General features: G+C 39.1%; 2 protein-coding genes across 3 annotated transcripts in view; one reads left to right on the forward strand and one right to left on the reverse strand.

Moving 5' to 3' along the window:
- Positions 1 to 11,175, reverse strand: part of MESR3 (misexpression suppressor of ras 3) — a 54,842-nt gene extending 43,667 nt beyond the window's left edge. Inside the window, exon 1 of one of the 2 annotated variants that reach the window (XM_070286748.1) lies at positions 11,158 to 11,175. The gene's annotated coding sequence lies outside the window, so the exon portion shown is untranslated. Of the gene's footprint in view, positions 1 to 8,587; positions 9,118 to 11,157 lie in introns of those variants that run through there. The other variant, XM_017161060.3, reaches the window with a different exon arrangement.
- A 26-nt stretch (positions 11,176 to 11,201) lies between these two features.
- Positions 11,202 to 12,603, forward strand: IFT46 (intraflagellar transport 46). Its single transcript, XM_017161012.3, has 2 exons — positions 11,202 to 11,384; positions 11,513 to 12,603. Exons 1-2 carry the CDS (start codon positions 11,202 to 11,204, stop codon positions 12,569 to 12,571), a joined length of 1,242 nt encoding a protein of 413 aa, XP_017016501.1. The 3' UTR covers positions 12,572 to 12,603.
- Positions 12,604 to 14,454: the final 1,851 nt, after the last annotated feature.

Genomic DNA, 14,454 nt, shown 5'->3' on the forward strand with positions numbered 1-14,454 from the left:
TTAATTTTTAGACAAAACCAAGCTCCTATAATACTAATTATCTCAACAGCTATATTTTCAAGAGGTTTTTCTTTTGAAAATTCCCATGCCCAGCAGAACATGACACCATTGTCTGAGATACAACTATGTATATCTAATATAGATTGACCTTGACCTTTTTGGACTGCAATCTAAGCTGCATCTAGATGCACATTGGCCGCTTATGTCACCATCTCAGCATTCAGCAGGCAACATCATTAACATCGGTTGCTAAGTAGCTGCTACTAAGCCGCTTACCCCTGACATGCTGATCCCCTTGCCTTGGGGCCCACTTTTTCCACCAGAAAACAACAAAAACTACAACACAACTGTCTCTCAATTGGTTTCGATTCGCACGGTCTCGTGCCACAAAGCGACCCAATTTCCTTTGGGGCACGTTTCTGGGTTGTGCAACGTCCACGTTCTATTACAACTACTAATTGGATTAATAATGACAGACAAACAATGGGGCAGCGCCATGTGCGAGAAATGCTCAATGGCCAGCGGGATTATGTAAGGCTGCTTTTGGCTGTCCCGACCGCCTTTTATGGCCAACAGCAGGGAAAGAAGGCAGGCAGCCAGAGGGAGCAGGAGAAAGAGCTGTCAAAATCTAGTCTTTGTTAACTGCTGGCCAGAAATTAGACAAGCCATCGCGAAAGACCAGACACAAGACAAGAAGACAAGGCATTTAGCCGCTCAAGTGATCAACTTTCGATAGGGTCTTTGGCCTAATAGGGAAATCTCTAATATCTTTTGATTCGATGGAATGAGGAATGAGGCAGATATCTGAGAGTATTTGGACATTTGGCAAATGGAATAGGAGAAACAATTGGAATATTTTTGCATTTATTATAAGTAATCAGCTTGAGTTTAGATTATGTACATTTCCCAGCTTGAAATCCCCAACTTAACTGTGATAAATATATATGAAAGCCAACCCCTTTCCTTGGTAAGTGCTTTTCTACTCAGCAAAACTTATAAATTAGTCTCTCTCCCCCCTTCTGCCAAAAAGACAATTTTCCACATCCATAGCTTCTAGCAATTTTTAGTGAGAGAAAGACTTTCCATAAAAAAGGGGAAACCCCTGGCTTCTCCCCTTACCCTCCCTTAAATCTTGTGGCACACAGCTGGCGGCAAGCTCACTTTGTCGTAAATAAAATGCATCCTCTAACCGAACTGAGTTCACTTGCCAACACTTTCGCCGGAAAGATGGGAAGAGGCCAGGGCCAGGCACTGCAGATGTTGGACGAATTTATCTCATAATTAGCCGAAACGCCTAAAAGGGGCCTAAAGTGGCAGGCAGCGAAAGAAAGTAACGCTTTGTCGCCTAATGAGCAAAGACAGAGGCTAAAAGCGAAGAATGCAGAATGCAGAATGGAGAATCAGAGTGAGCCTGCGAGGGCAAAATGCATAACAAACTAACTTGGCAAAATGGCATTCCATTATATGGCACACTATATATATTATATTTTATATATATCTACTACAAACTGCACATATTGCGGCAGGGACTGACTGACTGACTGACCCAATTTCGTAAGGGGACCCCAAAACCGCGCCCCAAAAACTAAGCATAATGAACGGCAGCAGCGGCAACCCATCCCTTAGCCTCTCCTTCTGCACGTGCTGCCAAATATATATTATTTTCGAAATGACTCCTCCTAGCTAGCTCTGCCTTACCATGTGGGCTCGTCGTTGTGTCTCGGCTGATTCCAAGGGTGTTGTTTTCGGTTTGGTTTAAAAAATTTGGGTCAACGGTGCGTATGATAATTCCTGCATTTGTCTGTGTGTAAGCCGCTGGCATAACAACAATAACAACAAAAGCGGGAACAGCAGTGGCAACAACAAATTCGATTCAAATATGCACGAAAAAGCAGCGGCAAGTGGTGGATATATATAAATACACATGTTGGCATTGGTTGCAAGGATGTGTGATAGGCTTAAATGCTCTTTTTTCTGGCTATAATATTGTTTTCTAAGGAATAAATAGGAAATATTTAAGTCTAAATATTACCTGAATTAATACAAATAATTAATAATTAATTATTTAAGCCTAAATATATTCTAAATGAACTAATCTGAATTATTTTTTAATAAAAAATCAAATATTAAAGGTTCCAAAAATATGTTAAAAGATGTCTCTTTATCATTTCCACTTGCTTTTTTTAGTTTCCCCCACAACTACTGACCAAAAAAGAACATTCGTTATCTTAAATCAAAGAAATACCCCATAATTCGCATTTCCGCTAACCGGAAGTCGACTCTCAACGTTGCCAAGCACAGTGACAAGCTAAATTCACCTTTTAAATGTAAGGATATCGCCAGGGAAACCCACGGTACGTGCAAGCATGTTGACAACGCCATCAGCTGAAACCTGACAGGATAACAAAGGCATAACAGCAGCAACAAGGACAACCAACCGTGTAGCAACAACAACAATAACAACAAGCAACGAGCAACCACAGTGTGACGTGTGACATGCACGTGCGTCAAATTCATCATACGCCATGGGTGACGCACCCCCACAACCCGAACGTGAGAGGGTTGCAGGCGAAATAAGGTAACTAAAGCATTAAAACATGAAACAATTGCTTGAAACGCACCCTGGCAAGGTCCACCTTCAGGGCAATTATGAAATTTGTCTCCATTTGTTTATGCTAATGCGGCAAAGTGTCAGGCTAACAAGTAAACTGCATGCGCATAAAACTTCATTCTTCAGGCTCTCTATATCTTGTCGTTTTTATCTTGCAGATACTTTTAGCCCGCTGCAACTTTAGAAGCTTTCAATTTGTTGAAAAACTTTACGGAAAAGTTTCGCCAGCTTCAAACAAACACACAAACAATCTGGCACGTGTTGACACTCAGTCACCTTCTATAAACCTCCTCATATTTCCCTGCCAACCTACCTATCTTAATCTTCTGCTCGTTCTCTGGTATTTTTTTTTCAACAATTTCCCAAGGATTTTAAGCGATTTTTAATTAAAATTATGGTGCGACCAGCTGACGCGCTCAACTAACTCGAACCAAACAAACAACAAGAATGAGATATTAAAACTCAGTCCGGGGGTAAGGAAGGAAGAAAAAGGTTTCGAAAGACGAAGAAAAACACCGTAAGACGATTTTTTATGAGCACAAGAACCCGCTCGATGACATCAAAATGATAAAAGTCGAACGGCAAGAGCCAACAAAGGCGGCAGCGGAAAGAGCAGAACATTAAGGAACTGACTCAGCGAAGAGTCAACAACAAACCGACTGCCTCAACAAATTGCTAAAAAAAAAATATATAATAACAATATAGAGGAGATAAACGTGGGGCAAATAAATATATATTTACACTTGGTAAGAAGGTAGTCCGGGAATTAAATATTTGGAATGAAGAATATCTTGCCTAAATTTAAATAAAATACAATAAAATAAATAATAAACTTTATTAAAAGGGGATCAAAAACATCATCATAACTAAACTTTGAAAATATAATTAGTACTACATTATTAATTTGTATTTATTTTATAACCCTTATAATTCCAAGTTCGTAATTTTTCCCCCTGTTTACACATTAGATTGCTCTGATAAATCCCTATAAATAAAGCTGAGTATTCAAATCGTTAGCGTCAACCTGTCGCTGCCATTGATGAGCTCATAAATTGCGTGGCGAAAATATAAATATAATATGGGGAACCGAATTTAATCGTATTTCTTTGTACGGTTTAGAGTCGATGGGGATTTGGAATCTTAAGGTGGCGGATTCCATAGGAAATTCTTATTTTGATAGCTTATCTAAAGCAAACACAGAGCCCCACATATTTGACTAGGCCACCAGCTCCATTGTTGCTATTGATACATGCCCATACGAATCCACCTCCATTTCCAATTCAATACAGTTCTATTCTTTGGCTGCTAACTGTTCTTCGTGTTTCCTTTTTTTTTTTTGCTGATAAAGCAATCTTGTGGTAAGTATATATACATACATATATGTACATATATATTGGGTATTAAAGCAGTTATGGCACACAGTGGAGCATGTTTAGTAATCGCTTTTGGGGTCAGTAATTTGGTAATTGAAAATCACACTAAGTATATACACCGAGCAAAATGGGTCACCATAATAATAATAGTAATACTTCTTTTGCGACGGAAAAAGAACAAAAAAAAGCGCTAGAACTGTTTATTGGAATGCCAGAGAATGACAAAGTGAAAGAGATATGATAAAGCGAAGCAGAGTGGCGAAGACATAACAATCAAAGAGCCAGACAACACTAAAAAACTTTGCTTAGAAATTGCTTCTTAACAAGTTTCAGGCGGGAGCAGAAATGTCTTAAAATTTGATTGGTATTAAGATTTTTTTTAGCTAAAAATTTACAGATCTTACTTTGCTATTATTCAGAGAAGTGGAACTATTTTATGATTAGGTATGCTCTAGATATTTTTGTTTACCAATTTGCATGGCTTTTAAAGAATTTCTTTAAGCAAAAAATTGATTAACTTTTCAATGGCTTTGATGGTGTCCAAGACTTAACACATAATTTGAGAAACTTTCTCTTTGAAATGATTGAATAATCTAACACCAATTTTCTGTTCATATTTTTATGGTTTTATACAGCATTTTATAGTGTTTTTGTATTTTTATTAATTTTTGTGGGTTATTAAATAACAGAAAGCCTTTTATTAATTTCTAAGAAATACTGTGTCTTTATAATAACAAAAATATCTCGTTTTGTGTTCATAAAGTTGTATATTATTCTCTTATTCTTGTTAAATTCATAATCATAAATATGAAATCAATATCTCTAAATATACTCTTTCAAATTAAATATTATATAATACGTAAAAACCCTCACCCTTCTTTAGTGATTTGAAAAAATTCATTAATTATTAATTGTAATTTTTCCTGACACTTGAGGAAAAGCTTTGAGCTGGCGCCTTTTCTAACCCTTTTGAATAATCAATCTCATTGACAACTTGAACGGTTTCCGCCTCCGTGGCGTTGATAGCCCAATGATAACTTCATCACCTCCAACATAATTCATTTCACTTTTCCGTTTTCACAGCCTTTTGCCTTTGCCATGTAAATGATATTTTTGGTGTGTAAGCCGTGATAAATGATACGGAGGCTTTTGGGGGGAGAGCCAAGATGTATCTCCAAGCAGCCAGAGAGATGTTTACAAAAGTTATCTTTGAGTGGTGGGGCGTGCGTGTATCGCTGGGGCTTGGGAAAGTTGTGTGTTTTTACCCAAAAAGCCCCTCCTTACCTCCCATGGGATTATGCTGATGAGGAGCCGATGCGATGCCACTCTGCTCGACCGTCTCGGGGTCAGCCCGAAAAGGTTAACGAAAAAAGTTTGGCCGGCAATCAAGAGTTGTGTTATTTTCTGTTTGCCAAACTTTCCATGGGTTATCCGAGATGTGGATCTGAATTGGCATTTAATAAACTGTCATTATTACTTGGCAGTCGTCTTGAAAAGGGATAAAGTATGGAAGGAGTACACACCCAAACGAAAACATTTGCCTCTGTATGCAATTTGTCATTGATAGGCGACACTGAAATCCGATTCCCCAACCATATTGTTTATTTATTCGTCTGAGAGACTGGGGCCAACAGCTGAGTTGGCCATAAAAGAAAGGAACGGAAGCCGCCACAGCTCACACAGCTCGCTTGAAGTTCTCAATCTCATGACCGAAAATCAATTTCTGTATCCTCAGTTTTAACACTTCAGCCAACATTGGATCGAAGGCGAACCCGAAGGAATCTAAAACTAATTTAAATAAAAACCAATCTGGCATATTTCGCTGCCACGACAAACTTTCAACCGTAGAACGATTCTCGTTTTTATGGTGACCCTCCTTGCCAGGCTTTCGCTTTCGCTGAACTTGGAGGAGATTAGAAGAGGAGGCGTGGATGTAGCCATGTGGCTCTGCATGCTGATGACTATCCGAAAAAAGTCCAAAACAGCGAATCCTTAAGCCCCAACACCCATTCAACAGAGTGCGGGAGACAAAAGCACAGCACAACACACATAAAAATGTGTAGGCAAAGAGATAAGCAAACATTTTCTTTTCGCCTTTCCTTTATTTTCCTCTGGCACACAAAACAGCGCACAATGGAAAGCGAAAGTGGAAAAGTCTGCGAGTGTTTGGGTGGTCGAGGTCTCGGCCTTTTGGATTTAGGCCTACGAATATGTCCAAGGCACAAATAGAATCACTTGTATGTATATAGGTCGAAGTCGCCAGTCGCTAGTTATGGGTCCGAAAAAAAGAACCATGGCTGGACCATAAAAAATTACAATAAACAGCAATAGCCATAGAACAGCACCAGACCAGACCGCAAAATCCAAATAAAAATGGCAGAGAGAACTCGAGGAATTTATATTGCCCGCAAATAAATGGATAGTATGTGTATACAGTGCGTATCAAAGGCAGAAAGGCGCAGGAATTTTTGTAATAATAATTGCAATTAATCTCAAGCCAGTGGAATATGTTAACAAAGTTATAGAGGGAAAAATCTGGTGGAATTTGGTTTCCAAAAATGTACAAATAATTGCCTAAATTTATTATTAAACTAAAATTTAGGAGGGTTTTTATGGTATTTATAGAAATTGTTATCAGAAGTCCTTTCAAGAAATGGTAAATAATTTTCTATATTGAATATTTATATATATATTTTCTCAATAATCTCTAAGCTTGTATATCTTTCATTAAATATTTATTTTTTACTAATGAACCGCACTGTTCTCTAGTACCTTCTCCTTGTTGATCTAACAGCTACACTCTGTCTAACATTTAACTGTCCGTCTGTCTGTCTGTCTGTTTGTCTGTCGGTGGCTCCTCTCATTCTCTCCGTCCGAAAATTAATTTGCGGCATTCTATGGTTACGCATTTCCATTTACTTGAATGGAAATTAATTAGCCACGCCGGGCTGTCGAATGCTGGATGCTGGCGGTTGGCCAGCTAATAACCACAGACGTTGCTGACTTGGTCAAGAAATTAGATTCTCCTCGGTGCAAATGAATCTTAATATTTGTTAAAGGTTGCAATTTGTGTTTTGAGGAGGAGGAACGAGATGAAGAAAGAGAAATTGATGCCCTTCGAGTTGGTATTAATGGAGCTAGACTTTTGGTAAATTATACCCAAGTGTGTGTATTAATTTATAGCTTATTTATTAAAGCTCTTAAGCTATAATGTTGATTAAGCTATTTGGAGTAAAATAAATTAGGGAAATTGTGAAAGAAGAAGGAGTTTTTTATATATATTAATTTAATAATTAATATTTGTTATCAGTTAGTATTCAGTGACTAATTTAAAAGTGCATATCATATTTATAATTTATTATTATAATTTCCATATCACAAATGTGTTATTCCCTGGCTGGCTTATCTTTTAATTTAATTTGTATTTTCACACCCCCGATATCTTTATCCTCTCTCCTTCATTATTGCTTTCAGTGCATCGACCCAACCCCTTTTCGTATTTGCATACAACTCTTATCGGGTTGCGACCAAAGCTACCATACAGAATTGATAAACTGGTCGTTACTCCGCTGAACTCTATAAAACCTTTCGCCAATTTGCAGAAACCACACACTCCCACACACACAGAAAACGTATCCTCACGCCCTCATAGAGTCCCGAAAGCCCGAAAAATGTGGCTGGCATTTGGATCGCCTCGTTTTATGGGCTGATAAAAGGACTTGGCAGCAATCAAAAACCGCAAACATGTTAACCGTTAATGCCCCCAGACACCTATAAGGGTTCCTGCCTATGTCCTGGAGTCCTTTTCCTGAGGTCCCGAGAACCGGCCTGTCCTGGCCATAAATGCGCCAAATATAAATTATATTTAAACAATATAAAGAAGGAAGCAACACCAGAAAGGCACCATCCGGTTACAGGCCGAGTTTCCCTCCGTCGCCCACTCTCTGAGATCTCAATAATTCAAAACAATTTCGTTTTATTGCCGAAAAACTTTTTTCGGAGGGGCTTTTCATTGTTGGCCTCGCATGCAGCAACGGCTGTGCGGAGGGGTTGGGGGAGCAGTAAGTGGTAAGTGGGTGTCGGCTGGCCTAAAAGGGGTAGCGGGATTTGTGTCCTCCGAGCACAGTTTAACCTCAACAAAAGCATATTGACCCTCGGCACATGGTCAACCCTTTTTAACTGTTGCGAGGGTCGCGTGAAAAGCCAACACATAAAACGAGAGTAGCGGAATTGAAGGTGTGCACAGGGAGAAAAATCTCATTTGTTCTTTGTTTTCAAATTACCGCTTTCAAAATTATAAAGATATCTACTTTCTTAGTTTATTTTCCTCATAGAAATTAAGAAATATATTTTAAGTGAGCAGGTTATAATTTTTTTTTCGTTCACATAATTTAAAAACGATCGAAAAATATTTAAAATCTTCAAGGTAATTATTTAATTCTTTAAAAAAATACATGAATACTATTCCAAGTGCAATTTGACTAATTTTCACTTATTTTCTTACACATTCAATATTTTTCAACGCGACATTAGTTCTTTAAATTCCCCACGTTTTCGCCAAGTGCAAATCAAAATGGTTGTGGGGGAATCCCTGCTAGCTTACCGTTATTCGGGCCGCTGCGGGTCTGATGACGATGAAGATGAACGGGTTCGTAATCCTTTTAGCGCCCGGTTTAATGAGAAATTCCTCCACAACAACTGAACACACACCGTAGCGCACACTCACACACACAACCACTACAACAGGCGGAAGGACTCTCTTCCCAAAACACAATTCTCCAATTTAATTATCCCAAAAAAAGGCAGGGAGCGACAGTGTGTGTGCAAAAAATATCTTTTGGCGCCCGATCAAAAATGTGCAAAAATTACCGCGATGGTCCGGCTTAATTACCGCTAATTGCACTGGCTATTATTGCTGTTATTGTGTTTTGCAACTTCGTATTTTAATTCAATCAAAAGTCGTACAGATTCAATTGACACACCGACACTTTGCCATTTAATTAATGGTCGCCGTTACTGAGCGATAAAGCGCGATAGAGCCAAGCACAAAGACGTAAAATCGGATATTTCGAATGGATTTCTCAAATCTCGGAGCAGCAGCCAAACGTGACGTCCGCACAGCGACAAGTTCGAAACGCGAATGCCAGGTCAAAGAGAAGCGGCGAAAACAAGTATGCGGCTGGAAAACAAGTATACGTAGCACAGTGGGACCGTTTGGGTTATTTTGTTGCACAAATTATTTCGTATAAACACAGGGACTTAAAAATTATAAAAAGTTTAAGCTATAAAAAAAATGTGAAATGATTAGTAATGGCTTCTCAAATTGTAAATTTGTAAATATTATTAAAAAATCATCCTTCTATTACGAAACCATTGTTAGCAATATTATAAAACTAAAACACAGAATAAGTGTGTGTTTTCATAATATTCTTAGCAAAGATGACATTTTCACAGGTTTTTACGGCTTTGCGGTCTGTTCTAAAGTTATTCATTTTCAATGGAAAAAACTCAAATGGGCTCCACTGTGCACTGTTGGCTGTTAACGGTCTGTTAGATAAGAATCCTCTGTTACGCTCTCTTTCTCTTGTTGCCATTTGTTATTGCTTGAGACCGAACCGTGGGGTTGAAGTGGAAACGCTTGTTAGTGTCTATGGATTACTAAAGCAAGTAATTCCTTTACCCACTGTGCACTCTCTCCGAGCGCTCTGTTGTTTCTCGCGTTGGCATAGTATGAGACAAAATGCGTAAAGAGAGCGGAAATCGTGTGAATGGAAGGCATGGACGGCGTCAAGGGGAGAAAATTTTGGATGTGGCACAGAAAGGGAAGAGGTAATAATAACAAGTATAACTAAAGAATGGGAAAAAACGTTTGTAAAATAAAATCTAATAAATTCCCATAAAAATATATATTTTAAAATGTTTTTAATAATAATAAAGAGGGTAAAATACTTTTACTTAAAAAAATATATTATGATACATTACATACCTATTTTAAATTTATATTTAATTTTTTTATCACCTTAATCTTAATCCACCTATCCTTGTAATTTTAAAATTATCTCTTACCAGTATACAAATATTTATCATGTGTTCCTCGTAATCTTTCACAACACAAAATACAATACCCTTTCTTTTTAACTCATTATCACTTAAAAGAACCCGTAGTTTAAAATATTCCAGATCTTAACTTGAAGAAATACCCACATATGCTCAGATCCTTCCGCCTCTGTGAAATTTTCTACCTCAAACTGATGCCGGCGGCGCCTCGTGTTAATGCAAACCTATTTGGTTAAGCCTTTCGCGGACCCTTTTTGAGAAACCTACAAAATTTTACATACCCATTAATGAATTCGACGCCATAAACCTTACACAGGAGCTACAAATTATTTAAATAAACTCTGGCTGAAAGGCGGTCAGTGATGGAAAATCGGTTCAGAATTGAATGTAATTAAAACCCTTGGCGTGAAACAAAGGACAGCCTTTACAGCTGTAAATGTTTTTGCAGGCCAAAAAGGATATGACAATAGCTACCAGCCAAAAAACAACAAATACCACCCAGTGCACAGGGAGAAATTTGTTGGAAATACGTATTTATAAAAAACAAGAGAACTTTAATATAAGAAAAAAACAATAAAATGTAGGGATGAACAAAACTCATGCACCATTACCTTTTATATTTAATATAAAAATTAATAAATAAAAAATATTGTACAAACCCAAGTAAAAAATAATATTATAATAATTAAAAGTAATATATGAGCTGTAGAATAGTTTTATTGCATGTGATATTGCAATATTTTATTTTTTTTCATCCTTTTATTTACGAAGGATACTGTAATTTCTCTCCGTGTTAAGGACTTTATAGCGTTGTCAAGACAACCCACATTGCCATCGACACCGACAATGGCCAAAGCAATTGACAACTTTTGCAGCAGCAGCAGGTAAGCAAGGAAAAGCAGCCAAAACAAAACGGAAAACGCTGGGAAAAACCCAATATTTCGGCATTAAGAAATATACGCGGTGAAAGGAAACAAGGACGACGCCTTGGCACCTGCAAAAGGAGCGGAAAATTGCAAGACAAGTGCTGTGCGGATTTTCGCGGAAAACCAGGAAGTGGGCAGAAAAAAGGAAGAAGGACCTCAAAGGAACTGAATAGCTCGAGAGTATACTCACAGCTGGAGAGCTATTTTGAATCTGAATCCCGGGCAGAGCTGGCCATGAACTTCTACGACGAGGAGATCACAATCAACGGACCCGACTCCAAGCACCTCAGCAGTGTCCAAATGGACCCGCGGAATGCCGTCCCAGGTGGCGGAAGAGGTGGTGCCGCAGGGGGAGCAGATGGAGGAGGTGCTGCTGGTGCTTCGCAAAGAGCAGCCGCAGGCAGGCATCGTCGAATGGTGAGTGCTGGTGGACGAAGTTGAGTCGAAAAATAATAAAAAAATAAATGCAAAAATAATACAAATTTAAAGTAAAGTAAAAATAAAATGACATTAATAAATATTCCCAAATATTATTATCCTTTTAGCAATTTCAAAACAACTCCACTGATGACGATGGCCTCCTGCAGGACATCATTGATCACGATGACGAGGCGGAGGACAGCGACGATGACGACGATAGCGAGATGCAGTTGCCCCAAGGCATGACCATGGGCGTGGGAATGACGGGTCTGGTTCCACGAACCCAAAAGCGACCAGATAGCACTCGCAATTCCAAGCAGTCGCAGGACGATCCCATGAGCTCCGGCAGCGATGAGGCAGCCGGCGGTGGAATGGGATCTGGAGGTGCCAGGGGAGGAACAGGAGCAACCCGTTTGCCCCACCAAAAGTTAAACCTTCCCATGAGGAGCAGTGCCGGTAGATCCGAGCGGCAGGAGGAGCAGCCCTTCAGCATTGGTCCGGAAAAGTGGGAGGATCTAACCCTGCCTGGGGAGCTCAAGGACCTGTTTCCCTATATCCTGAAGTACACACCACAAACGATCGATACACCGTTCCATCTGCAACCCTTTATCCCTGAATTTGTGCCCGCCGTGGGCGATGTGGATGCTCTGCTAAAGGTCCAGGCTCCTCCCCTCCTTCAGCCTCAGCGTCAAAGAGAACTCGATGAGCACCTGGAGAGATTAGGCTTGTGGCTGCTGGACGAGCCCTCGGGAACTCAGTCGGAGCCATCTCTTCTGAATATGAAGTTAAGATCGGTGCTAAGTGGCAGTATGGGGCGTAATCCCCGACACGCCTCCTCGGCTTCGCTGATTCCCACAGCTCGATCGGGCAAGGATATTGATAAGTGGATCTCGGAGGTGGAACAGGTGCATATGACTCAATCTATGTACGATGCTCAGCCCCGAAAGGATATCGATGCTCTTTTGGAAGATTGGCCAAGATCTTACGGCGATGAGGAGACAAAGAATGCCTTGGATCAGGCGTACAGATCCTGTCTACAGCAGAATATATCCTTGGCGGATTATGTGAGAGTGCTGTGCGAGAGGTTTGGGGTGGAGGGACCGCTGGAATCGCAAGCTGACTATATACACAATGTCCAGACACTTTTTGCTCTCTATTTGGCTGCGAGTCAAGCATGGGAGTAAGGGATTTTACATTATAAAAATTATAAAAATATGTATACCATTTAAAGAAAATATTTAATAAGAATATTTAACAAGAAAATAAAAATAACATTTAAAATATAATTCTTTGAAAAATATCTTACAATTTCCCTCAGTGGATTGGCCATACCTGAGCCCACTAATAACGCTAATGGCTTCGATTAAGTGACAGCCAGACGGCGTTTGTTTGCTCCTCTCCCTTTCCCTCTCTGCCTCTGTTTCAAAGGGGATGCCAGGGTTCCTTTATTCCACGTCTCTTTTCCCGGACCACGACACTAAATCGCTCGGAAAACGGAAAACGGTCAACCTGGAAAAGCCATAACCTTGTTTGATTTGGCGTTGTTGGGGGCAAAATGATTGGGGGAGGCATACTTAAGGTGAGTGCAGGTGAAAAAAGTACCTTTGCAGGCAGGACAAAAGTCCTTGTTATTGAGAAAATGAGTAGGCAATCAAACACTTGCCAGCATCACATCTGTAAATGTCATAATCAGTAACTAGGACCGTTCAATTTGTCAAACTAAGTCTGGGTCTGGGTCTGGAAAACAACTACTTGTATAACTACTGTATACTTGGAGAAAATAAAAATGTATTTAAGTACAAAATAAAAATGTAAATTATTTAAAGTCCTATAAGTAAATCACTTTTCCATATTTTAGCAATATTTTAAAGAAGGAAACTATTATCTCTTGACTTTTCCCTTCTTATATTATAATTCTCGTGCCAGTTCTTTATGACCCATAAATACTATACACTCATAAATACTTTAAGTTTCCAACCCCCCTTTTAAACTGAAAATTCTGCAATCCTTAAACCATAATTCAGACATATTTCAAGTAGTGTTTTTTTCGTATCTTTTTAATCTGCCGCTGGCAAAAAAAATTAAATTTATTTCAACATATTTTCCGTCGTCTCAGTTATTTTCCTTACTTGCCCCAGGACAGTCGCGAATGAAATGAAAACCATCTCGCAGACAAATAAGTTGAATGTATATTCGAGTTAAAATTAAAGAAATTATTTCATTCTGGGGGAAAAATACAGAATTTAATTTAAGAATTATGAAAATGTATTTGTTAATCTGAGAAAGAGTTTCCAGCATATTTATTGGGTTTTAAAACACTACGATTTAACCCGCGCTAATGAAGCTCTTGCCAATCCCGCTTGAACTCGTAAACCAATCATGCACTTCATTAAACATACATACATACAACAGCCGCAGAAGCAACAGAACCGTTCGGAGAAGGACCAAACTGGCGGCGATGGCTAATTAGGCCCGGTTAAGACAACACATTGGGCGGGCCGAGAGGCCAAGTCAAAAGGGGTGCAATGGGCCGATGGCTCCGAATCTGGCGGCAACGGCCTTAATTATGCGTAAGCCGTAAAGAGCCCATTAATGTCATTTTCGGTGCATTCGACATCGGTTTCTGGTCGCAGGACACTAGACACGGGGTCTATGGGAGGGCGGGATTAGACGCCTGTTTGATAATCCGACAATTTCTGAGCTCAGCAAATCCTGCGGATTCTGTTTGTGAAGGACAGGTAGGTGGGACTGCCATATTGATGTGTTATTGAATTCTAAACTAATATGGACAAATCATAATTTAGTCAAAAAGCCTTAATTTCACACAGTTGCATTCTACATTTTTAATTTTGAACATTGTAATGTGTTAATTTAAAAATATTAAAAAATTTTTTTCCGGACATGACTAGAAAGACGAGCCTGTTTATGCTGATCAGGAATATATATGATTAATAGGGTCGGAAATTACTTATGACTAAAATAATAAGGTTATAAATATTACAAAAATTTAATGGCTTCCTTTTTAATTCCACTAAATAAATGTAGAAAATTAAATAATATTTCCTTA

Source organism: Drosophila kikkawai, chromosome 2L (genome assembly GCF_030179895.1).
Source record: "Drosophila kikkawai strain 14028-0561.14 chromosome 2L, DkikHiC1v2, whole genome shotgun sequence".
Taxonomy (NCBI): domain Eukaryota; kingdom Metazoa; phylum Arthropoda; class Insecta; order Diptera; family Drosophilidae; genus Drosophila; species Drosophila kikkawai.

Excerpts from the sequence above, each read along its gene's own strand:
- IFT46 (XM_017161012.3), top strand. The coding sequence starts at position 11,202 with ATGAACTTCTACGACGAGGAGATCACAATCAACGGACCCGACTCCAAG. Across the intron at positions 11,385-11,512 it reads CAGGCAGGCATCGTCGAATG|CAATTTCAAAACAACTCCAC; the intron begins GTGAGTGCTGGT and ends TTATCCTTTTAG.